At 41.0% G+C, this 26,192-nt stretch overlaps 1 protein-coding gene across 1 annotated transcript in view; it reads right to left on the reverse strand.

Annotated features, from left to right (window-relative positions):
* Positions 1-26,192, reverse strand: part of LOC121722837 (rho guanine nucleotide exchange factor 28) — a 78,443-nt gene that overhangs the window by 9,524 nt on the left and 42,727 nt on the right. Inside the window, exons 12-13 of the mRNA XM_042108642.1 lie at positions 7,545-7,693; positions 5,850-5,897 (exon numbers count right to left, since the gene is read on the reverse strand). Of these exons, the coding sequence (XP_041964576.1) occupies positions 5,850-5,897; positions 7,545-7,693 (197 nt within the window). The remainder of the gene's footprint in view (positions 1-5,849; positions 5,898-7,544; positions 7,694-26,192) is intronic.

Below are 26,192 nucleotides of genomic sequence, written 5' to 3' on the forward strand. Positions count from 1 at the left end.
ACGTTACTGTCGCCGCGATTGCGGAGAGGCACACGTTCAGAAGACAGAAGCTAGCGCTATGGATATTAGGCTACCTCCAGCCTCGTTCGCCACACCACTAACACCCTGCTAACTTCCCGATGAACACTCCGAACCCGTGAAACATTATTCCCACCAGTGACATTGGGCAAACGATTCAACGTTTGTGCTTGGTGTAAGCTAAACTATGGAGTAAACTCTCACTTTGTCCAGCTGCATCATTGCAAGGCAGGGACGCATCTGAAGCCTCACTAAACGAATCACCGTCATTTTCTGAAGGCAGATATTCCCCTTCAGAATCAGGGTCCGCGAATAGAAGACCCAACACTTCATTTCAGGTAAACTTTTTTGATGCCATTAGACGATAATCTAATGCAAATACTCGCTGACGTTGACAATATCGCTCTGACAAAGTGGCTCACACGCACACTAGCTCCGGTATTTCACGCACTGATTCAATGCGCTGTAGCTAGAAAGTTTTGTTTAAAGCATGTCGTTTTTTCGACTCGGGGATGACGTATGACGTGTCTGCCATCTAGTGGAGTGGAGGTCGAACGAAATATGACATCCTATTTGACTAAATCGGCCGTTTTATTCAGTACCGCATCTTGTCGAGTAAACTCGACCGTGGCGTAAAATACATTCACACACACAAGAAAACATCACTAATGTTGTGGATATTACTTTATTCTGAGATACATCAATAGGCTCTCAAAACAATCCTAAACAGACATAAGGTCTTTATAGAGCAAATCCATATAGATTATTTGTCAAATAAACCAGTAAAACAAAATTAGGGGATGGAATATATAACATTCACACTCATAGCTCATATTTTTAAAATAAATCAGTGAAAAAGTATCCTGACAAACAAGCAGCATTTGAATTCCTTAGTCATATTTCATAATTTCAATTCTTCTAGGTTACCTGATAGCCCAGTTTGAGAGGTGCAAGACGCGTATTTATTTTTGCAGCCAATCACTGCTGTTGTTTTATTTTATTGATTTGATCTTAGTCATAGAAGCTAAATTCAAAGGCAGGCCACAGGTAAAATCTAACGAACCGCATTCACCCCGCAAGCCAATAGTTGAATAGCCCTCTCCTAGAGCTTTTGCGGTATTGCCACTGCTCCAACACTGAAAGGCACTGTTAGAATGCTTGGATCAAGCCAGGTTCAGCATAGCGTATGCCACTGTCTGCTCACGTTGGTGACCGGACCAGGGCAAGCACACTTTTGCAGTTCCCGCCGGAAATGCAGTCTAGTTGTCTTTGCACCCCGAAAGGAACATTTGCCAGGAACATGTTAATTCAAAGAAAGAGCTTTATTAGCACAGACACATAACTATGTACACAAAGCAAGATCTGCCCTCACAACAAATGGGAAGCTCATGAGAAGCCCAAAATCTTACAGCACTGTGAAGTGGCTGTTTACCGCCTCGGAGCAGTAGATAACTGGGGCATTCTGTCTGGGGCATTCGGTCCGTGAAGACGTCTGTGGTGCTTTGCCCTGTAGGCTATTTCAGAGTCTGTCTCGCTTCCAGCAGCTGTAAAAACAATCAATAAAGACAATCAGTACTGCGCGATGCACTGCGTATGGACACAACACATCTACACCTGAAAAATAGTCACCAAAAATGGATCTTACACTCTTTCTTCGACTCCGAGCTGAACTCTTCAGCTTTGGCCTGCGATACGAGGTCTGGTTGTTTGTACTTGAAGCTCCTGCAGGCCGATAGGTCTTACAGGCAGCTGGAAAAATATTAAATGAGAGTGGTATGAATAAAAAAAACGTAATTCACAGTAACATTAAACAAGGAAGGAGAAAATAGTAAAAGTTACTTACACACAATAGCGTCATTATTAGCATCGTGTAAATCTGGACTTATCTGCAGACATAGCTCCGAGCAATAGGTCACAGCCTCGTTATGAGGCGAGGTTAGTCTGTGAAAACAAAATGTACGGCTATGATCGCTATCTATTAACGTATCTATTTCCTTATAGCCTACAGCAGAATGAAAGCATATTCTTTAAATCTTACCCTTGCTCCGGTTCGTAGCGCCTACAATTTGTCTCCGAGTGAACCCTGGTAGGTAGGCTACAGCTGAAGGCGACCACGGCTCTGATTTCCCTTCTCCTGGCCCAGCCTGAAGAAGTAACTGCTCGTCTGGGACTAGATGATCCAACACTCACCATTCCGCCAAGCAAAGGGAAATACGTGTTTCAAGGTCCCCTCTTCTAGAAGGAATGACTGACAAGTGCCGACGATTGAAGTAACCAAAATGTAGCCTTTCTGTTTGAACTTGCCGCCGGTGCTGGGCAAGCCGCACACTGACTGTTTGTTTACCCTATCAGCTGTTCTACTAGCGGAAGCGACGGGCGGGTCTTCCACTGCTCACCAGAGGAACTGTCCCTTGCTGGCGTGGGGACGTAACGCTTGGACTTATGCTTATTGAAGTGACATTCTCTTTGCAAATGGACACTGTGGACACTGCTATGGACTGAGACTGTTTTGGACTGTGTAAATAGCTTATTACCTGGGAAAATATCTATTTTTATATGTATTTATTGAACTGCATATTTTATTGAATGAACGTAGTACTTAACTTGAGTTTATCGACTGTTTTAAGTCGGGTTACATTATTGGAGCTTGCAGGGAAAAGACATTTGGTCACATAGGACTAGGCTGATTGAGTGTTCGTCTGCCACTTCCAACATTGTTGACAATGTAGGTCCCCACCCTTTCCTCAATTGTAATTGGGTAGGAAGAGAGAAGTGACATTGATGAGCCCAGCGCTGCTCTGAAAGTTGAGTATTGCACGGCAAAAAAGGAATCTGTGAGCTCTGTGAACGCTGAACTTCTTAGGATTTGAATAGAAAAGAGATACCCCTACATCAAGGATGGGCAACTTTGATGATAGAGAGGGCCATATTTCTCTACTCAAATTTATTTTTAATACTGCTTCATAAGTGAATTTTTTTTATATATATTTAAACAATCAACATGGTCTGTGTATACTTTGTTCATTTGATATTTAATTGAGAACCCAAATTCAAAAAATGAATATGTTTATCCTTTGCAATGGTTAATTGTGACTCTGGTAAAAAGACTCTGTTGTGTATCTTTACCTTAAAGGAATTATCCGGAGTAAAATGCACTTTACATCAATTTACGGATGATTGGGAGTACATACGTTGAGTTGACATCCAAATCATGTCATTCGGATGTGTTTTGAGAAAGTTCAATGTTACCGTTTTTAGTCAAAACTCGTTAGCCTGGAAGTGTCGCGGGCATGTCATTTCGCCGCTACAAAACGCTATTTTTATACCACTTCTACAGTTCCAAACAACATTACACTTACGTGGTAGTGAGTAGAGGGTCCCTAAAGCCAAACCGAAGTATCCCGAGGTCTTTATGTGGTCGGATAGAGAGTCCAGAATGAATTTCATCAAGCCACTACCTTTCTTGAAATGTTGCCATCTTTGCTGCCATCTTCAGGGGAAAGTCCGTAGGAGTCGATTGCTGAGTGTGGAGTAATACGCTCTGGAAATTCACAATTTCGTCGCCCTTTAAAAAGAAAAAAAAAAAAAAAAAAAAGTCCAGTCCATACAACTTCATTTCAATTTCGAAAGAAATACTGGACTATGTTTTTTAAAAAAAAAAAAAAAACGGCGACGAAATTGTGAATTTCCAGAGCGTGTTAATCCACACTCAGCAATCGACTTCCTGTAGCGGCGAAATTACATGCCCGCGTCACTTCCAGGCTAACGTACGACGCAGTATTAGGGCCACACATGAAGAAAAAAATATTTTTGCCATGGCGAGATTAAACTCGACAAGTTGATTTTAAAGTCGACATTAAACTCGACATTTCGAGAATAAAGTTGAAATATCATATCTACTTTAATCTCGACGCGTCGACTTTAAAGTCGACATGCTGACATTAAACTCGCAATACAGTTTAAACATAGCATACACAGTTTAAGCTAGCCTACACTAACACACAATATGTTACATGAATAATGGGCTTCAAATCAAATAGGTGTTATTTCAGATAGATTGCTAGATTGCAGATATTCAGATAGATTGCGTCTTCTCTGTTAACTACTCATTGCCGTCATCGTGAAGTGCTGTATCTCGCGGTTGGAAATACCATGCCGTTTAGGCTATATAGCTAGAATAATACATGTATCCAATGATATAATGTTTCTATACAAAATGCTATTTCACTGTTTTACGTGGGTAAGGCCACCGCACATTCAAATAACTGCCCTTCATGAACCACAGGCCGTCACTCTCCATAGGTTAACTAATTTCTCTAAAAATTTTGATCCTGTGAGGGAATATGTGTGCATGTATACTTTATTTATGCACTGTGTGCATATGTGCCCATGTAGGCTACTAGTACATGGGGTGGTTGGGAGGAGGACAGCTTCATTCGTCCCTAGACATTCAGCACAAGGCTGTTTTGCATCCATTACAAACAATCAATGTGAAATTCTAGGATTGGGGAGAGTGCCTAGTATGCCTACTCTAGTGCATAAGCATGAAGTTGAACCTTTAGATGAAAAACACTCTTTAATAGTAGGCCTACAATAAATAAATAAACCGCTAATGACGTTTAGGCTACTTTTGACCATCGCATTTATCGCCTGTAACTCCGTGATAAGGACCTACAGGAAAGTATTTGGCTGAGCAACGGAGGTTAATGTTTTATGTTTTGTTCACATGATATAGGCCTATGTCTAATCATTGTTGCAGTCGAAGAAAACTGGAATGTTTAATTCGTCCTCCCTTTCAATCGTCCCGAGCGGTCGTTCTCTCTCCAAACTAACTTTATTCTCAAAATGTTGAGTTTAATGTTGACACGTCCAGATTAAAGTCGACATTACATTTCAACTTTATTCTCGAAATGTCGAGTTTAATGTCGACATGGCGAGTTTACTCTCGTCATGGCAAAAATATTTTTTTCCTTCATGTGTGGCCCTAATACTCCGTCGTACTAACGAGTTTTGACTAATAACGGTAACATTAACATCTGAATGACATGATTTGGATGTCAACTTAACATATGTACTCCCGATCATCCGTAAATTGATCTAAAGTGCATTTTACTCCGGATAATTCCTTTAAGGTCGCCTACGACAGCGGCTCTAGCAGCTCCTTAGCATACGTTTAGTTATCTTTGTGCATGGTATTGTAGTGGCGACTTAAGTTAAAATCTTTCAAGGCTGATTTTTTTCCAACCATACTAAACACACAGGGTTGCCTTTGAATTCTGTGAAAAGATCATCTGTTCATCTGTTTCCTCCTATATTGCCTGAAAGGTATGATTCTCTTTGGTGAGTTTTCTTTATAAACCGCTCATAGTTCTCTATCTCTCTTCCTCGCTGGCTGTAGTGAGTGAGGAAAGCGTGAGCTTGCTGAGGAAGTGCCCTCTATCGATGGACCGTATCACTACAAAAAGCATCAAGATGTGGTAAAAACCTGTGAAACCAATATTTGAATGATATTTAATGATTGATTCGCGGGCTGCACTCAGTGAGGAAGAGGGCCGCATGTGGCCTGCTTGCTGCCAGTTGCCCATCCCTGCCTTAGATGCTGCCAGCGCAACATGTTTGCCCATCCCTGCCTTAGATGCTGCCAGCGCAACATGTTTGGTGGACACAGACCTTAATAATAGCTTCATGGAAATCCTAATAATAATAACTCTTGAGAGAGGCTACTGTAGTTTGTGCTTGCATGAGTGTGTTTGTGTGCGTGCGCATGTACTGTACTGTGTGTGTGCGTGTGCATGTGCTGTACTGTGTGTGTGTGTGTGTAGTTGTATTACCTGAAGGCTGAGTAGAAGTCTGGTAAGAGAGTGAATACATTCAGAAGCCTGCAAGGAGATTGGGTGACAATCATGTCAGAAAATATGTTTCCAAGTTTTGACACCTGCACTATTATGTCCCATTGCGAAATAAATCCTCTCCGCCCAACTGGCAGGTGTCATCAAAGACCAGGGGCCTCTTGTATATGCAATATTAAGAACAATGAAAACTCATTTGTGGATCCATTAATATTCAAACCTGCTCCAAATTTTAATGATTAAAATAATCAAATGAATACAAAAAAGTTTATTTCCAGCGAATGTGAGGTAGAAGTGCTTATCTGACGAAATGACAAGAATCTTACGTCTTTATCATCTAATTATTAACAAAAAACAGTAGTGGCAGAGTGTGGCAGTGGCTAGGCTATAGGACACTTCCTATGTAGGCATCCTATCCTCTAGGACAGTGGCTAGGCTATAGGACACTTCCTATGTAGGCATCCTATCCTCTAGGACAGTGGTTCTCAACCTTTTTTCAGTGATGTACCCTGTGAAATATTTTTTCAGCCAATACCCCCTATTCAGCGCAAAGCATTTTTAGTTAAGGAAAAAATACAGAGCACTGTGCCATCCGTGTCTAATTTATTAAACTTTGGAACCACGACTCCATCCATAAACTTCAACCACAACTCCATTGTTTGAGTTTTGACAGTGATTGACAGGTGATGGCGGGTGGCATGTGACAGGTTGGGTCGAACCATCCTGGTATGGCGGGGGACTCTGGATTTTTAGGATAATGAAATTGAATAGCCTACCGAAATATAATTTTATTAACTTATATTTTCCTGAAATATTTATAAAATATTTGTTTTTAAAATATTTTTGCATGGATTCTACTTTTTAAATCTATGTATAATTTAACCATAAGCTGTTTTTAGGGCATTTTCACTACCTTTAATCATAAGGATTTATGGGTAAGGCTATTTATTTCGTTTCACAATATACCGTGCAAATAAAGGCCTAGACTCGCGATCAACTAATGTTGTTGTGCTGCATTGCCTCTAAGTATCGCCAACTGACGATACACATTGGAAATGTGCATACGCCCGACATGAAGTTTGTGTGGAGGACCGCACATTCTCACGTTAGAGTCAATCTTCGTACGTCCAGACGTTAGCGTGAGAAGTGTCGTACGCAGCATTTTTGTGTGTATGCAAATTTTGTACATGAGGCCCCTGGTCACAAATTGCTAACTTCAAAATGTGAAGGCATTCACTCCATGGAGTAAATACTATACTAATTTGATTTAATGCTCTCAAAATTTAAACACTCGATAGGAAGGATCTGAATATCACTGGAACAGAGTGACCAATTCATTTGCTTGCATCACCGTGTGGTGAACAGAACCAGAGAAGCATCCACATGAATCATGACAGAGAAGCCTCCACATGAATCTTGAATCATGCTCTTTCACAGAGAAGCCTCCACATGAATCATGAATCATGCTCTTTCACAAAGAATCAGAGAAGCCTCCACATGAATCATGAATCATGCTCTTTCACAAAGAATCAGAGAAGTCTCCACATGAATCATGCTCTTTCACAAAGAATCAGAGAAGCCTCCACATGAATCATGCTCTTTCACAAAGAATCCTTTTCTGAAAGAATCACATTTTAACATTAATAACATTTTGACAATGTTACTTCAGTACTGCACCTTAAAGATGATGTGGTGGGCCTGACTTAGACTGGGAGCACAGGCTGGCTCCACTTTCTCCATAACCTCAGGACTGAAGTGGTTGTTGTTACCCGGCAACCAGATAAAGACTTGAAACCAAAGCATGAGGCTAACAGCAAGCTTCTCCACTAGTCAGAGACAGAGAAGAGAAAGAGATGGCTAAGGGTTAGCAAGCATCTCCACTAGGGTGGTTCACAAACTTAATTTTCACCAAATTTTGCCAGATCACATTCTGTCTTGTTCCAATTGGCATTGTAAGCATCTGTACCAAAAATGGAGTCAATTTCAGCACATTTAGGGGTGGTACACTTTTTCACAATATTGACACACACACAATACATGATGTATTGGTATCCGGTTAAAACAATTGCAGATGCTGCATTGAAGTAACCTGACATTAGCCAGATGAATTTCGTTCCGCTTAGCTCCGCCTAGGTTCACTCACATCCATCTGGGACCTTTTCCATTGAGAGTTTTCTGCAACCGACTTTATGGTTCAGCCAATCAGGACGCAGGGCGGGAGTTTCATAGATGTGACATAGCATAGAAGCGACTGTGAGACTGTTATTAGCGTCACGGGTTGGCTTCGATGTGAGTGGTTGAAGTAGCACGTCAATAGATGACGGACAAGTGGTTTATTCAATCATATGCAAGCATTTTTTGATTAGGCCCAGCCTTCTGAAGCAACGCTTCAATGGATCGGTTCCAGATGGATGAGTGGAGCTAGGCGGAGCGAAAATCATCTGGCTAGGGTCAGGTTAGCATTGAAGAGCATTGGATGACATTTGTAGTATCTGTCGGAAGAACTCGTTGCCCTGGCATTTTTTGATGCTCAGCTCACCACCATTGGTGGTGGTTAGTGAGGTCCCCCCTTCCCTGTGAAGTGCTTTGAGTGTTGAGAAAAGCGCTAAATAAATGTAATGTGTTGTTGTTGTGTTGAAGTTGAAGAAAAATTGACAATGCTGAGAAACCTGGGAAGATGCTCAAAGACTTGATGCCAAGTCTTTCTTCCACAAGAGCAGTACAGCTACCATCTCTGGCCTCGTCACTCGCTGCTCAATCCACTTCTTTGAGGTTCTTACTGAAGGCCAAATGGATGGCAGAAGTAACCCTGATGATGTGAGGTCTATTCTCACAGATGAGAATCTGCCTCAAAAACTTCATTCCTTGAAGGTCATCAACGACAGCGCAGAGAGAGGCATTGCCCTTATTAAACGCTGTCAACAATCTGTGAAACGAAGACCAAAAGCAATTTTTGCTCCGTGTTGTGCAAGGACACAGAGATAAAGTATCAAAAAGAACAAAGTCATCATACAGCGAATAGTGTTTGAACTGTTCTAATGTTCTTACTCATTTAGTATAAGTACAGGGAGAGATTATTAATGACCTTACTTATCTTTTATTTTGTTCAAGTTTCTGGTTCCTGTGAAAGTTATGCATTCTCAGGTTGAGCAATTGTGAAAAAGTGTGCCACCCTTTACTGGCGTCCTATTGGCTCAATTCTTGGTACAGATGTTCAAAATGTCAATAGGAACAAGGCAAAATGCGATCTGGCAACATTTTGAAAACTTTTACTTATACCATTATATTGTCAACCACCCTAGTCTCCACTTACCACAGTAATGCATCCTACATACTCAACGTTCCCGACCGGTAGCGTGACAATGTGACGTCAGTAAGGATGATTTAATAAGTCAATAAATGGGCACAAAAACATTTAACCAGACTACCGCTTGACTGCATTTGTATGTCCATGATACCAGGGTGGGGTTAGCATTAACGTTAGGGATCCTACTCCTGCTGCCCAGTCTTCGGAGCTAGGGTTAGGGTTACCAGCAGGAAATTTTGGGGTTAGCGCTAGGGGTCTCCACTTGTCAGGTAAGTGGAATGAGATGGAAGTGGCCAACGAAATGCGTGAACATTCATGTTTAGAAATATGTTTCATCTGGTGTAAAACAATCATTTTAGTTAGGGACCATTCGGTATTTATGGAATGGACCACCGGAGGAAAATAGGGGAGGGTCATGTATTTTTATTCTTTGTTGAGGGGAGGGTCACCCATTTTTTTATTCTAGGAGGGAGGGTCACCCAACTTTTGTATTCATGAAAACAGCAATATTTGGGCCGTCGCCCATGGCCTCGCGTCTGATGGGCCTCGCACCTGGCCAAAGATGACATTAAGCGTTTATTCTTTATTAACGCCTATTGTAGCCTAAGCAAAAAGCTTAACGTGGCTTAATGTCCTAAAACAACAATCAGTGATCACCAAATTTCTCTCATATTGTTCCTCATAATCACTAGAATCTTTAGGTTACCTGCACGTGACAGCATGTTTCTTCAATCTCCTTCACTGGCACATATGGAAGGCTTAACGTCCCAAAACAACGATCAATGATCATCAAATTTCTTTCTCATATTTCTTCTCATAACCATCTATAAAAATCTATCCCAAAGTTTTTTTTTTGTCTTTTGGAGCACGTCCGAATCCCAGGACATACCGCGCTGTAGGCTACCTCATAATAGTTTCGAGATATAATTCAAAAGGGGACAACTTAAAAAGATGAACCCGAACTTTTAAATTGCGATCAGTGACTGGCATCGGGTGAACGAAGCTTTTTGAAGTTGAACAGGCTATTAAAAACTATTTGCGCACCTCCATGTCACAGGAGAGACTAGTGGGCTTGCCCTTCTATGAATTCAAAAAGACGTTAGGCTATACCTGCAAGTTGGCCTATGATTTCATGGCTGAGTTTGCGGCAAAGTAAGCAAGAAAATGTTTTTTATTCTGAGTCAGGATATGGCGAGTCAATGTAATTTATTTGTCCAATGTTAGCCTACAGACCAGTTTCCATAGTGCACATCTTATCAATAGTTTGAATGTTCAGTGTGTTTCTGCTCATTGACAAATAGCGTTCAGCACAATGATTCATGCCCAATTAATTTCCCCTGTTAAAGTGCTTTGTTACACTAGTTTGGTTTTGTGATGTAGCTTATGATTAACGGCTTATGGCCAAATAGCCTATGTGACTCAGCTAATGTTATAGGCTATACAATTCCCCCTCTTAGACAAGCTGGTGTAGCCTATAAAATGCACAGACAGGTACAGTAGGCTATGTGTAGTAGGCTATCGCATGATTTCATGCAAGTGAAAAGGGCCTCGCACCTGTCAAGTTCGCGACGGCCCTGCAGCTCCTCCTAAGACAGCGGAAAAAAAGTTCAAATACGGATAAACCCAGAAAAAGTTGACAGGTATGTTTCAGTCCCGGTTTCAGGAAGGAGTGGTAGCATGCAAGCTCCCTAATTGACCCAGTACGGAAGGCATCAATAAATTGTTGGGGAGGGTCATGCGTTTTTTCTCAATCACTTTGGAGGGTCATAGAAAAATTTCTTGCTGGCGAGGGATTTTCACGTCTTTTTTGACTAACGCTCCCAAAACTCCTCCAGTGGCCCCTTAAATAAATAACGAACAGTCCCTTACAAAGACAAATGCCATTCTTGAAAACATTGGTTTTGGGTTTGTGAATTTGTTGTATTTAAATACAAATATGTTATAGACTGACATTCAATAGAGTAAATAATGTTTATGTTTAAAATCTTGGAACAAATAGGCTATTCACATTAAAGAAATGGAAATAATTTAAAGAATAATTCCGGTATTTAGCCCTTTGAGTCCCTTTTCTGATCTGTTTTGGATGAAGTAGAGTGGTGGACGACTTTTCTGACTCGTTTTGAATCGCCTTTGACTACTTCAGAGTGGCTGCCTATGGGCATGCACAAACATGTCCTTAAAACAACCCTTAACGTTCGTTTTCAAAACTGTGCAACTCACCGAGTGGTTATTGGTGTTCATTGATGTTCCTAAACAAGTAGCAGAGACAGTTTGAGAGGAAGTTTATACGTGGTTGTGAGGTATCTGAAAAAATTGTTCCACAATAGCAAATAACAGGGCTGGAAATCATACATTGCGCCGATATATTTGTTTTTAATAATCAACAAACTTGTTTTAAGGACATGTTTGTGCATGCCCATAGGCAGCCACTCTGAAGCAGTAAAGGCGATTCAAAATGAGTCAGAAAAGTCGAGACAGGACCAATCGTCAAAATATCGGTGAGGGACTCAAAGTGCTAAAAAACAGAATTATCCTTTAAAGGGAAACTTGGCAGGATTTCTCCCTCTGCTGGAGAAATTGCGCATTATGCTATTTCAAACTGTGGGAAAAGGTAACGATAAAGCACATGGATTTGTTGACAAGCTAGTGAATGGTTAGCATAAGTTTGGCAGAACTATGTGGATGTTACAAGGTTAAAACGAGTTTAAAACGAGTTTCTTGTTTCTCACTTCTCTTTCCGGGACAGTAGTCTCAATGTTGCAAGGTTGGTTTTCCGCCTGGGGACGCGAGGCGCAGAGGGGAAAGTCACCATTTTCACCGGAACAGGTCATTTAACCAAAATGATTTTTAAATGGGTTTATTACATTGAAATACTTGTCAAGTTCCCCTTTAATACCTCATAAAACAGTACAAATGTTTGTGTGTGTGTGAGAGAGAGAGACTGCGTGTCTGACAGTACTGTGTGTAACGCATTACAAAGTAACGTGTTACAGTAACCTAACTACTTCTTTGGGTAAAAAGTAGTGTAACACACTACTTCTGAAAATGTGGAAACGAAACGTAGTTCCTTTTTCAATTCGGCACAACGTTACTTTTCCCAGGGACAGGGATTTGACAGTGACACTGCTTTCTCAGCTGCACGTTTGCACAATACTCAGTCCCTCCAGGAATTCGCAAAGTTGCGATCGCAACAATTAACGCAAATTCAGCAAATCCATGTGAATTTTGGGCGACCTCGCAATTTTGTCCAAACACTGGGCCGTGGTGACTGGCGTTTCAGTAGGATCCTTAACCTGCACACGTGGCTCCTGTCAGCCTCCAAAGCACACACTCTGCACTTTATTGACAACTATGATCTGCTCTGGAATCAAGCTGTGCTGTATAAGGGCGATGGCGTCCACCTAAACTCTGTAGGTTCCCAAAAGCTCGGAGCCAATATTTTACAGACTGTACTTTCAACACCATTTGAGTATATGTGTGTCCTAATTAAGGGTTCCCCTCAGATTCTTACAGTGACAATATATAGACCCCCCAAACAGTCTGAAAGAGCTTTTATAGATGAATTTAGTGATCTCCTGTCAATCATATGTGTTGAATTTGATCATTTCAGGAGATTTTAATTTGCACATGGACAACTCAAACAACATTTATACCAAGGATTTCCTTGCTCTATTGGACACTTTTAGTCTTACCCAGCATGTTCAAGGCCCCACACACTCGCATGGTCACACTCTTGACCTTATCATCACAAAGGGTCTTAGTGCCTCAGTGACAATCAAAGACTTAAAGCCTTATCTGACCATTTCTGTTTATTTTTTGATATATCTATGTCCCCCTGCATTCAGAGCAGTTGCATTACGACTAGAAAGAGGATCATAAATGAATCCACAGCAGCTCTCTTTGAACAAGCTCTCATACAAATTCCAGATTTCCATAGCTCTTGTGATTCTGTGGATGATCTACTGGAACTTTTCAATACAAAAATGGAATCTATCATGAATGATGTCGCCCCTCTAAAACTTAAGTCAAGTACCAGTAAACAGAAAGCCCCGTGGTTAAATAGTCCAACCGTTAAACTCATGAAAAGAGAGTGTAGGAAAAGTAAAAGAAAATGGCAGAAAAATAAACTCCAAGTTAACCTCCAGATCCATAAAGATACACTCTACTAATGTAGTGGGAGCATGTAATCTCTACATGCTCCCACTGGGTCAGATTATTAAAAACACTCAGGTTTTGTATCACAGCTACGCAGATGACACGCAACTTTATTTAGCCCTGTCACCCACTGATACGGATCCCCTTGGCTCACTATGTGACTGCCTTGACCAAATAAATAGGTGGATGTCACTAAACTATTTGCAATTGAACAAAGAGAAGACCGAAGTAATTTTATTTGGGAGGAAGGATGAAAGACACAAAATGGCTACACTTTTTAGAGCAAAAGGGCTTGAAGTTAAGACTAAAGACAGAAACCTTGGAGTCATAATTGATAGTGACCTCAACTTTGATTATCATATGAGAGCTGTAACCAAGACATTATTTTATCACCTGAAAAACATTGCCAAGCTGAGAGACCTTATGTCCCAGTCTGACCTGGAAAAGCTTGTCCATGCTTTTATCTCAAGCCGGCTGGACTATTGCAACGGGCTCTTCACAGGACTTCCAAAAAAGACAATTAGACAGCTTCAATTAGTTCAAAACGCTGCAGCACGAGTCCTAACAAAGACAAGCAGAAGAGAACATATCACGCCCATACTTAAGTCCCTGCATTGGCTGCCAGTTTCTTTAAGGATAGATTTTAAAGTACTGCTACTGGTTTTTAAAGCACTGCATGGGATGGGGCCAACATATATATCAGACATGTTTAAATTTTACATCCCCCACAGACCTCTTAGATCACAGAACAGCCAGGTATTATGCATACCTTCTACTCGCACCAAACAGGGTGAAGCTGCTTTTAGCCACCATGCAGTCCAGATATGGAACAAACTCCCTGAGCACATTAAGACTGCTCCAACCATTGCCACTTTTAAAACCCAACTGAAGACCACCCTCTTCTCTATGGCTTTTTCCTGTTTTTAATTTATCTGTATTGCTTTTATTATTTTTACTAATTCTACTATTTTATTGCTTTTATTGTTTTTACTTATTTCACCACTGTGATATATTTGTGATGTGTTTTATACCTGCTTACTTTTATTTCAGGTAATGCCTGAGCTATGTAAAGCACATTGTGTCTACCTGGGGTATGAAATGAGCTATATAAATAAATTGCCTTGCCTTGCCAGCCTGCAGGAATAAATGTTATGGCACAGACTATACATCCTGTATAGGTTCGCGCATGCATTAAAGTTACAGTTCGTTGTGTTTGTGACTTTAAACAGTGGATGTGCTTTTGTAAAGCTTTGTGCTTCATTCAGCATTATAAACCAGTTCTTACGCTAACGTTTTGACCAGCAATGTATCTCTCTAGCCTACCTTGCCTCACCATTTCTGTTTTCGAAAGAAAGATGTATGTCCATGGCCTTCAAATTTTATCCTAGTGTTCTAATCCTTGGTGGTTGGGTGCGTGCTTGCGCTCTTATTCTCATTCTCTCTCCTACGCGAACATTATGTCCTGCATGCCTAAATAAATTAGTTTGTTTTACAGAAATGGCCTACTGTCACACTGCATGCAGACTATAACCAAAAGCACACATTTTGTAAATAAGCGGGTTGGATCGCGGGTCGGGTATAATTTTGTCCTAATTAATATTCGCGGTCCGAGTTGCGGTCGGGTTGATTAAAATATCGGGCGACCGCGGGCCGCTTGTGACCAAACCCGCGCAACACTGATTCCCATTACTTCAAACTTGTTGAAACTAAGGGGAGGAATGTGAGGTGTGAGGGTGTACACTGTGCCCTGGTGAGAAACTTTTGTCCACTGCCGTTAACTCAACTGTCAGCCTATTGATACGATTTGCACTAGCTTTGCACCAATTTCAGAGGAGCGTGTTTAGAGTGTTTAGAGTGTAAGGCAATAAAATAAGCCCTTATGTATTTTGTGCTCACCTATATACCCATAAGATGTGTCGAGGCTATGTTATTTGATATTGTTTCATAGGGCTTTAGTGGTGGTGTTGAAGCCTATAATAGCCTAATGTTTTCTTGTCAAGTGTTGTGTGTTTGTGCCATTTTTTATAATAAAGAGCACAAAAGAAATACCTGTTATGTCCTCCATAGTAGAACTTTATGTAGGCCTACACATAAAAACATAAAAAGTTACTTTCCATAGAGGGTAACTAATTAAAGTAATGGATTTGTTTTTTAAGAAGTAACAAGTAATGAACAAACACTACTTTTTAAATGTCATAGTCAAGTTTATTTATATATCACAATTTAAAACAACCTGTGGTTGACCAAAGTGCTCAAAAAAAATAAAAACAGATAAATAAATAGATAATATAAGACAAAATTAATCAAGACACAAAAAAAAGCACAACAGGAAAATAAAACTAAAAACATATGTACATATATATATATATATATAGCCTATAATTACATTCCACAATTAATTTAAAAGCCATTAATAGCATATGTTCTTTTAACTTGGCTTTAAAAGCACCAATAGTTGGTATAGATCTAATGTGAAAAGGGAGGTTGTTCCACAACTTGGGCCCAGCTACTGAAAAAGCACGGTCACCTTTATTTTTTAGATGACTCTGAGGTACTGAGAGCAGTAGTTTATCTGATGACCTCAGAGTTCTGGAAGGGCAGTGAAAGTGTACAAGCTCACTTAGGTATTGGGGAGCTTGTCCATTTAAACCTTTGAAGACAAAAAGAAGAATTTTGTAATCTACAGTGGGTCCCCGTTAAGTTTGGACGGGTTCCTTCAGGAATCACGATCCCCATTTTCTCAGCAGAAATGGCACAAACTGCAGTTGACACAAACAACCACAAGGTGTCACTTTGGAGTTCTGCCACTACTATTTTTGATGCGACTTGACTTACTGCTTCCATGATGCAATTTCAGTAGAACAATCAGAGAAAGCTGAGCCATTACCAAACATATATGATAATACAATAGCGTGAGTTTATATATCTTATACCCTATTTGTCACGGTTACTTATAGATTTGATAGTGTAACGATAAGAGCATAAGAGACTTTCAGCGGGGGCACGGAAACTTAATTTGATCACGGTAGTTTAAGCTTACACTTGACAAAACATTCTAATATGAAAATGTAGATGCAATTGTTGTAAGATGGTGCAGCTCCTTTAAGAAAGCACCGTGCAAAAAAGTAGACGTGCTGGAGCGAGTCATATTCAAAATGCAAAAAATAACACCGCAGATAAAACCAATTATCCTCATTCATTGCAACCGCAGCATGCCTGCTTGCCGACGTTTAAACAAAAAAGTTATCAAAGCACCTTTTGCGTTTGAATGTAACACGAAAAAATGTTTAAACAGCTGGACAAATGATTTAGCTAATTGATTATAGCCTGTACACCAGCAATTGTTGAACATTTGGAAAAAGATCGCTCAGCTGTTGCCACAGTCACAGGCAATGTAGAAACAACATGAGAGCAGTACACACTTCCCCGAATGTGGATGTTACACTGTCATAATCTACCACCAGCCTTTTGGCAAGTTGAAAAATAGATGACTTCTGTGAAATCTCTGCTTTAAAGCAAGACCTAAATGAGAGGAGTTGTGTTGGGAATGTCGGTGCAATGTCCATGCTATAACGGTCTGACAAACGTACTGCCTTTTCAAGCAGTTCATCATCACCTGCGAGTTGAAGGATCATAGGACGTAAAGACTCAACCACATAACAAGTTTCCCGCATGCTTGCACATCTTTGGGAGAGCTGACTGATTATGATGTCCAGAGTTGCATTAAATACCTGCACTTTGAAGTATCTCTCTGCATCGGTTAAGCGTTCATCTTCCGATAGTTCGTCAAAGTGACGCTTCACTCTCCGTGCTCTAACATTTTCAAATGTACTCTGAACCCCCATTTATTTGCGGTTTTTGTCTGCGCTGTAGCCTTGGCCTGGTCAAAGGCACGCAAGTAGTCAGAAAGGACCGGTATAGAATTTTCCAGCAATTGCATTGCGGGGGTAGCGACGGAGGTCACAGGCCCTGGTGCGACTGCACTTGCTGCACCTACTAGGCCTAGTTACGCCACTGCGTGGAGCGCTAATGTGTCTACTGTAAATCATTCATGTGTGAAAGTCATTAGGCTGGAAGCGCTAATGTGTCTAAGCTCATTAGTCTACTTTCAATAGGCCTACTGTACAGCCTGAGAGGGGGAACATAACCTATAGCCTAGGCTACTGTAGAGTAGGCCTACAGTGGGCTACTGTAGGCTAAACAATCAGTTGTGAAAGTCTGCAACGAAAGTTTCCTAATGGAAGCGCTAACGTGTCTATTGAGCTCATTAGCCTACTTTCAATAGGCCTACTGTACAGCCTGAGAGGGGGAACATAGCCTACTGTAGAGTAAACAATCAGTTTACTTAGTTACATTTGTTTAGTTAAATCAAGTTTTCTACTCTATCTCCATGATATGCTTAGCCTATAGAAAGACGAAGTCGGGAAAGTGCTTCAGAGAAAACGTATTTATTGAAATAATGAACAGTCTACATTCTACAGTCTAAATTTAAAGCACGTTGAATCCCTGGGAAGATCTGCGTGTTGTGCGGAGGAATTCGTTGATCTTATTGATGCAGTCCTTCAGTTCACTCCTCCCCATAGCAGGGAACTTTCGTTGTAGTGTTGAGACCACAAAGTTTTTCACATTTTGCGGCAGTGCTCGCTTGCCCTTCGCTCCATCCCAGTTGGTGGTTTTGCTCCAGGCTTTATAGTGTTCCTCTGTGACGATGGACCTGAAGAGCAGGCATCCGTATCTGCCCACTTGGCCGTAGCTCTGTTGGTGAATCTTAGCGTGGTCTTCGGGACCAACATCACGCAAGGTCACGTCTGCGTGTTGACTAGGAACTTGGATGCTGTCGTTGAGTGTGACGGAGAGGGCCAATGGAGACATCTGCAAGGAGGACGTTTCTGGAGCTGGTGTCGAGGTGCACCTGGGGATTGGTCTCTCAGGCGTCGAATAACTTCTCTGCTCACGTAGCGTCGCCTGAAGTTCTCCGATTCCAGCTCTCATCTCCTGTAAAATGTCTCTGTGGCTCTCCAAGTGGCTGGTCTCTCGGAGTTGTTGAAGCTCTCGTTTGAGGTTTTTGACCTCCGCTTTCAACCGATCATTCTCGGCGTCTCTCTCGGCTACTCGAGCTTTCTCTGCTCTCTCGGCTACTCGAGCTTTCTCTGCAAAATGTGTGAAAGTCATTAGGCTGGAAGCGTGTCTACTGTCAGTGACTAATGCGAGAGTTCTGTGTTGTAGGCTATGCATTTTTCCGACACTTGGCTGCAAGCTCCCCTCCCCCACCCCCTTCTTTCACAAGCAGTGCAGCTTTCTGAAGCGGTGCCTTTTGAAGCTAATGTAACAAATACCACCAATATTGTTGTGTGGCAATAAAAGTATCCAGGGTTTGCGCAAGTAGCCTAAATATAAATAAATTAAGGACATACAATCCTCAATGTGAAAAAGCTTAACGTAGCTTAATGTCCCAAACAACAAGTCGTTTTATGCGCTCATTATAAAGAAAGTTTAACGTGTCCCAAAACAGCTGTCAATTAATCACCAAACGTCAAGAGGGTTGAGTCTGAATGACACCGAGTTTTAGACACTGTGTTTTTGAAGTTAAGAAATATTTTCGTAATAAAAATGGTCATTTAACCAATAAAGGCTGAAAAAATGTACAGTAAAACTAGGCTATACAGTACATGCAACCCAGCAGAAGACTATTATAGGCTATTGGCAAATCATTGAGCATCATTCACACATTGTATTCTGCACAGTCTCTACACGTGGAGCGCTAATGTATAGGCATACTGTAAATCATTCAAAATGTGTGAAAGTCATTAGGCTGGAAGCGTGTCTACTGTCAGTGACTAATGCGAGAGTTCTGTGTTGTAGGCTATGCATTTTTCCGACACTTGGCTGCAAGCTCCCCTCCCCCACCCCCTTCTTTCACAAGCAGTGCAGCTTTCTGAAGCGGTGCCTTTTGAAGCTAATGTAACAAATACCACCAATATTGTTGTGTGGCAATAAAAGTATCCAGGGTTTGCGCAAGTAGCCTAAATAGGCCTATATAAATAAATTAAGGACAATCCTTAAAGCTTAACGTAGCCTACATGTAGATTAATGTCCCAAAACGTCAACAAGTCGTTTTATGCGCTCATTATATATGGATTTCTATGAAACGTCACGAAAACATGCGTGCGCAACCAAGAGGCAGAAAGCACCATAGAACAGCATAGAGCAATGCAAAAGAGCAAAAGAATAAAATGATTTTTTGTGCTGACAACTGCACCAATTCGAAATCACGATGGTTAGAGAATGTTAAATATGTTCAATATCCCTAACGGAATGCACGTCTTCGCCAAAAATTACAAAATACGATGTTATGTTAATAATGCAAATGAACGGCACACTTTGAAATATAGTCGGAAATGAGATGTTATCATTGAGACAACAGGGGTATACAATAAAATCCGATTGTAGCTTACAGCAGCCGGCTATTTAGGTTAAGTTTATAACGTTGTGGACGGCCACCAAGCGTCTTCTGCCCGACGGCTGCGGCACAGTCTTGAGTGACCGGATTCGTTTTCCTTTGTCATATGAATGCTGTCATTTTGTTAACATTACTGTTAAGGAGATGCTGTAGGCAAAGGCTATATTTCAACCTCGTTAGTGTCAGAACTATTCACAAGGTTTCTGGGCAGCATTTTTATGTTCTGTTAGCAAGCGAACTTCTCATGACTACCGACAAAGTAGCCTACTGCCAGCTGACGAAGCTCTCATTTTAAAACATTACTGAGAGACAGGCACTATACAATCAAGAAATCTTGCCACTGAATCCAAAACTATGTTTAACATTATGTACAAAGCTTAGGCTACAGTGGATTAGCATGTTGCAGGGGCTGCTAAAAACAGAGAAACGCACTGAAAACTCGGCCAATCACAGCCCTTGCTGTCGAATGCGCCGTCCGGTTCGACCGTTGAACGCCACAGCGGACTATGCTGCCCCCAAGCGGCTGCAGTTGTACTTACATGTCACCCAGCTGCGTGAATCACCATTATCGTGAATGAAGTGTCAATTTTTAACGGGGACCCTCTGTAATCTAAATGGCACTGGTAGCCATTGCAGAGATTTCAAAACTGGAGAAATATGTTGTGTCTTTTTAGACTTGGTGAGGAGCCTTGCAGCTGCATTTTGCACCATCTGAAGTCGGGATAGAGTGGACACCAAAGTGATACCAAAATAAAGGGAGTTACAGTAGTCCAGGCGGGATGAAATAAAGGCATGAATCAATATCGCAAAGTCTTTGAAAGAAAACATAGTTTTGGCTTTACTTAAGATACTAAGGTGATAAAAAGATGACTTGAACACAGCATTAATCTGTTTCTCAAATTTAAAATCAGGGTCAAGTAGAAAGCCAAGATTTCTTGCATACGGTTTTACATATCTGGCAAAAGACCCTAGTTCACTAATTGCATTATTTGCAGCTTCATGTGAACCAAAAAATAGAATTTCTATTTTGAATTCATTCAGTTTTAAAAAATTGGTCCCATTGTTTAATCTCTTTTAGGCAATCAATCAATGGGTTTAGGGCACCAGAGGAACCACATTTAAATGGGAGATACAGTTGTGTATCATCCGCATAACAATGATAGGATATACCGTGCTTTTATATAATTTGACTGAGTGGCAACATGTACAGTGAGAATAAAATACAACTAAGCACTGATCCCTGTGGAACACCATAAGATAAGGGGGCAGATGAAGATGAAGTATCATTGAAAGGAACTGAAAAGGTTCTTCCCTCTAAGAAGGAGGCAAACCATTTTAGTGCAGTACCTGAAATTCCAACCCAGTGCTCAAGGCGCTCTAAAAGAATGCAGTGATCTACAGTGTCAAAGGCGGTGCTAAGATCTAGCAGCATAAGTAATGCAGTTTTTTGCATCCACAGATAGTAACAAGTCGTTAGTGACTTTAATTAAAACAGATTCCGTGCTGTGTTTAGGTCGGGGCTGCACTATTGCATGTTTAAAATGAGTTGGTACTTGGCCAGAGATAAGTGATGAATTGATAATAGAGAGGATGGAGGGACCCACACTCTCAAATGCAACTTGTTTCAGGTGTGACAAGGAAATGGGTACAACGCTAAGTAAGGAGGCCGTGAGCACTGGAGGAGTTTCTAGATATACATGTGCATCAAACGTAGATACTTGGTCACATATATTAGAAATTTTGTTAACAAAGAAATCAAGGAAATCACCACAGTTCAAAGAAGGGGCAGTATTTGCAGTTTCCTTGGGACTGATTAAGGATTTTAAAGTGCTGAAAAGAACCTTAGGCTGGTGACTATGTTTAGCTATAAGATCAGCAAAATATTTCTCTCTAGCAGATTTAACAGCCTTCTGAAACACAGTTAGGGAGTGTTTAAAACAGTCATAAGATATTATATTGTGATATCGTGATATATATATATTGTGTATAAATTGTGAGAATTGTTCTAAAACTTACTGTTTACCATGTTGTTAGTCGCTTTGGTTAAAAAGCGTCAGCCAAATGTAATGTAATGTAATGTAATTATAAGATAAGATATCTTTCTTTCATTTTCTTTCAGCCCTTCTACAAGCTCTTCTGAGCATTCTGGTGGTGTCATTAAACCAAGGTTGTCTGGGTTGGGATTTAGAGGGTTCTCCAATCTGGGCTGGGATTTAGAGGGTTCTCAAGAATGATGGTAGAGGGGGAAGACTTGAAAACACTAGCAAAATTGGTTACCGTCATGTTGTTAATAACACGTGAATAACGTCTTAACCCTTAAACGTCCCACATACTCCACGCCCTGCCCTCGAACTAGTCCATCTTCCTGTTTCCGCCTTGTCGCGCTCGTCTGAAAAAAAATGTGGTGCGCTACCTCGCGCTACACGGCCAAAACCCTGGCGCGCCAGAGAGATCTACGTCATTTTGACGTCACATTGTCGCGCTACCGGTCGGGTGCGTCAGGTATGTAGAAGCCATTAGAACCCGATTGACGCAAAGTGCGTCAAAAAACACACCCTTTCTTGTCTGTTACATTGCTCTGGAACTGTTCATCGCAGCGAGATGAAACCTATATTGCATGACAGAGCAGAAGTGGGGCTTTCCAAAGAGACTACACAATTGTCTGTACGATCAAGTATGAAAATTAAAAAAAATCATGAAATTAAATCAAATTGCATCATATTTACAGTCTATACTTCTCTGCGTTAACCTGCACACCCATTACTCTTGTTTGAATTACTTGCGAACCCGTGATCGCATCGATATGGCAAGCATATCAGATGAAAGAGGGGACAAAGGGCTATCCATTGGTACCATGTTTATCGATCCTTCTGGCTTATAAAAACAGACGAAGTGACTGCAAAATAATAAGTCATGTACACAAACCAATGCTGCACACCCATTACTCTCGTTTGAATTACTCGCGGACCCGTGATTGGATAGATATGCCACGCATGTCAGATGGAAGAGGACACTCAGAGCTATCATTTGATACCAAGTACATCCTTCTGGGTTATAAAACAGACGAAGTGACAGCAAAATAATAACTTCATATAGCTGGACTTACCCCACGTTTTTTTCTGTTCTTGTGGCAAAGCATGTTTATAATCCAACGCTATCGCGTGTTTCTCTATGGCAAAGCATGTTCATAATCCGGTTTTGAGATCCTAGCAAATTCCTGCATGGCATCCAATTCAAGGCTCACATTGCATCCCAATTTGTTCAACAAAGAAACACCTTTTTTGCCTTTACTTTGTTCATGGCAATCCAGTAAAAAGTTGAGAATCATTATGAGTGCATACACCTAGGCACACAGGCTAACACGCAACCTCGGGTCAGGTCAGATCAGTTCGTGTCACAGATTTGGAGCGCAGAAAGGTCATTTTTCATCACTAAATAAAAAATGGCATTTATTTCCGTAAATCACACCACATATTTCTGTAAATTGCTCAGCCCCAGAGTTTCCCTCCAACATGGCAATTATATTGCCCGATTCAGGACAGTCTGCCCTACACACACATGAAATGCATGTAGAGCTATGAGCTTGCTGTGGTGAGATACATGTCGAAATATAAGAATTTTTATGATACCCTTTTTATATTTTAATTCTTTAAAAATCAAAATAAAATCAATGCTAGTACTAATACATGACATTATGGCAGATCTGGATAGCCTAGACTCTGCTGAAAAAAAACAATATATAATATGTGTGTGTGGCACTTACAATGACCAGAATAAATCCTTATGAATAAAGGTAGTGAATATGCTCTAAAAACAGCTTAGGGTTCTAAGGGTTAATAAGATCTGGGATATTCACGTGAAAGACAATTGGCAAATGATCAGAAATACAGGTGGAGAAAATGTTCAGATCATTAACGTCAAAACCATACGATAGAACCAGGTCAACTGTGTGCCCACGTATGTGAGTTGGACCGGAGACTGACTGGATCAAATCAAAGGCTTCAATTAAATTATTGAAGTCCGACACCATAGGTTTATCAGGACAACACACATGTATATTAAAATCTCCCACAATTAGAACCCTTTCCCAGTTTGGCTTAATCATACCAAGGAAGTCAGAAAAGTCTTGAATGAAACTGGTGCTTGGTCTTGGAGGCCGGTAAATCACTGCGCAAAGCAGTGGGACGTCGATGTCAATTTTGATCAGCTGCAACTCAAAGCTCTGATACGTCATAGGTGGAAGCAAACGGCAGTTAAAACCTTGCTTGAAAATAGCAGCAGTCCCACCACCTCTTCCAGAATGTCTTGGTGAATTTAGGCAACTGCAGTCCACCGGAGTTAATTCATTTATAGCGCTCAACTCGCCAGGGTTGACCCAGATCTCACATAAAAATAAAAAGTCTAAACTGTGAGATTTAAAAAGATTGTTCTCTTATTAGTGATAGATCTGGCATTTAACAAAGCCATCTTCAGAACAGATATGCCTGTAGTATGCTGTGGAGGGCACAGTCTTGGATCAGGTCTCACCAGTGCCCGCATGATTCATATGCCGACATTCAGTGAGTTGAGAGGATGGTGCGCTATCTGTAACGATCTCACGATGAAGTTTTGGGGAGTTGGGAGTAGAAGACTCTCTCCATCCAGGCCGGTTGATCTGTGCTGCAATCACGCCCCGGGGGCAAGGTTCTTCTCTAGGCCAACAGGATGACACCAGGGAGATGAGATCTCGATGCGCGGCTTGGAGTCCTTGGCATAGCGCAGAAACACCATTTTTTTCAGTGAAGTTGCTGCCAGTGCCACGGTGTAAGTAGCGTCTTCGGCGAACAATCCCCACTGTCCGGCAGAGGTCTTGGTGTGGGTTAAGGTGAACGGCAGAAGTTCTTGGGCAGAGTATCGGAAGACCTTCATCCCTGGAAAGCACAAACTCAACGAAGAGTTGTGTCGCAGAAACCGCCTTTTCCGCTGTGCTGACAGTCAACCGACTATATTGCAGCCACAGGTGTTCATGGTAGAGGAGATACCGCGGATGAGGAAGAGAAGGGAAGCCCAAACCCTAACCCAAACCCTAACCCTAACCCTAATCCAAACCAGTTACTGGTGACTCAGAGTCCGAGGTGCAGCTCTAGCGTTTTCTTCTTGTTGTCTGCAGCGCAGCTGTATCCAGAGTTTTGTTACAAAGTATCCCAGTGTTGCCTCAACGTTCTATAGGCAAAATCTTGAACTCCGATAAAAACTAAGATTGTGTAAAAATAAGTCACTGAAACAGCGAACAACAAATAGTAACTGATCATAGCCAACTTTTGGCAAATAAAAACTGTAATAAAAACAACACTGAGTAACGAAAATAATGAGCATAAATCAAAGAAAGTATAGCCATACTGGCCAGTGTCCCCGTTACTAGGCAACTGAAATGTAACTTCTGCAACACTATTGTGTGTTTGATTCTGTGAATGCGTGTGAGAGAGTTTGTGAATGTGTGTGTTGTAAAACGAAGTTAACAAGTGAAAATGTGGGAAGTCTCATAATTTACAATTAAAAGAATTTTTAGTCATAACTGCTTAAATCCAGCTTTCTCCAAAACAAATAAAAATGTGTGAATGCTGCAATGTAATGATAGATAACCAGTGTGAAACAAATTAGACTTTTAGTGTTAGTGTATTAGTGTTTTAAAACTTAGAAGCTTAAATTTAGAGTGTGTTTTCTTAAAGCAGAAAATTGTTTTTGCTGATATAACCTGTGTGATTTTGCTTGGACTTAGAGGGCATTTTTTTAGACATATAGAAAGTTTGCTGATAAAAAAAGTGTTTTCTTAGACTTAAGAAATGTTTACTTGAAACATAAAGGGCTGTATTTTGGGCACCAGCGCATGGTGTAAAGTTCGTTTTCCACCCGCGCAAAGTTTAATTCGGTATTTTGCACATTTATTTTTTAAACATTGCGCCCAGGGGTGTGGCAATTAACAACCTAGGGAGGGGCCCGTTGTCTAAAAATCGCTATCGTACACCACCTAAACCTGGTCAAAAGTCAATGGCGAGTTGTTCATATGCTATTTTAAGAGCGCATGTCAACAGTCATATTGGCAGGTGCACGCAATCCTTCTATCTAGGTGATCCTTCTATCATTCATGAACGCACACCAGCGCACATCCATGCAAAGTATTAGAAATTGCACGATTACAATGGGAAACATAATTAGAATAAAGATATTACGAAATACTGTACATCTCATGATGAGTAGTTATTCACCATCATTTGCAAATTGGTAATGACGGTTAAAAGTGATTAGGGGAGAGGCGAGAGACACATATGGAGCACAGCTGAAGACACACTGTCACGAGATATAAGCAACTCCTCTGCAGGATAAATGTTGTTTTATTCAGTCATTTGAGCAATATTAGGGTAAG

This window comes from Alosa sapidissima, chromosome 1 (assembly GCF_018492685.1).
Source record: "Alosa sapidissima isolate fAloSap1 chromosome 1, fAloSap1.pri, whole genome shotgun sequence".
Classification (NCBI taxonomy): domain Eukaryota; kingdom Metazoa; phylum Chordata; class Actinopteri; order Clupeiformes; family Clupeidae; genus Alosa; species Alosa sapidissima.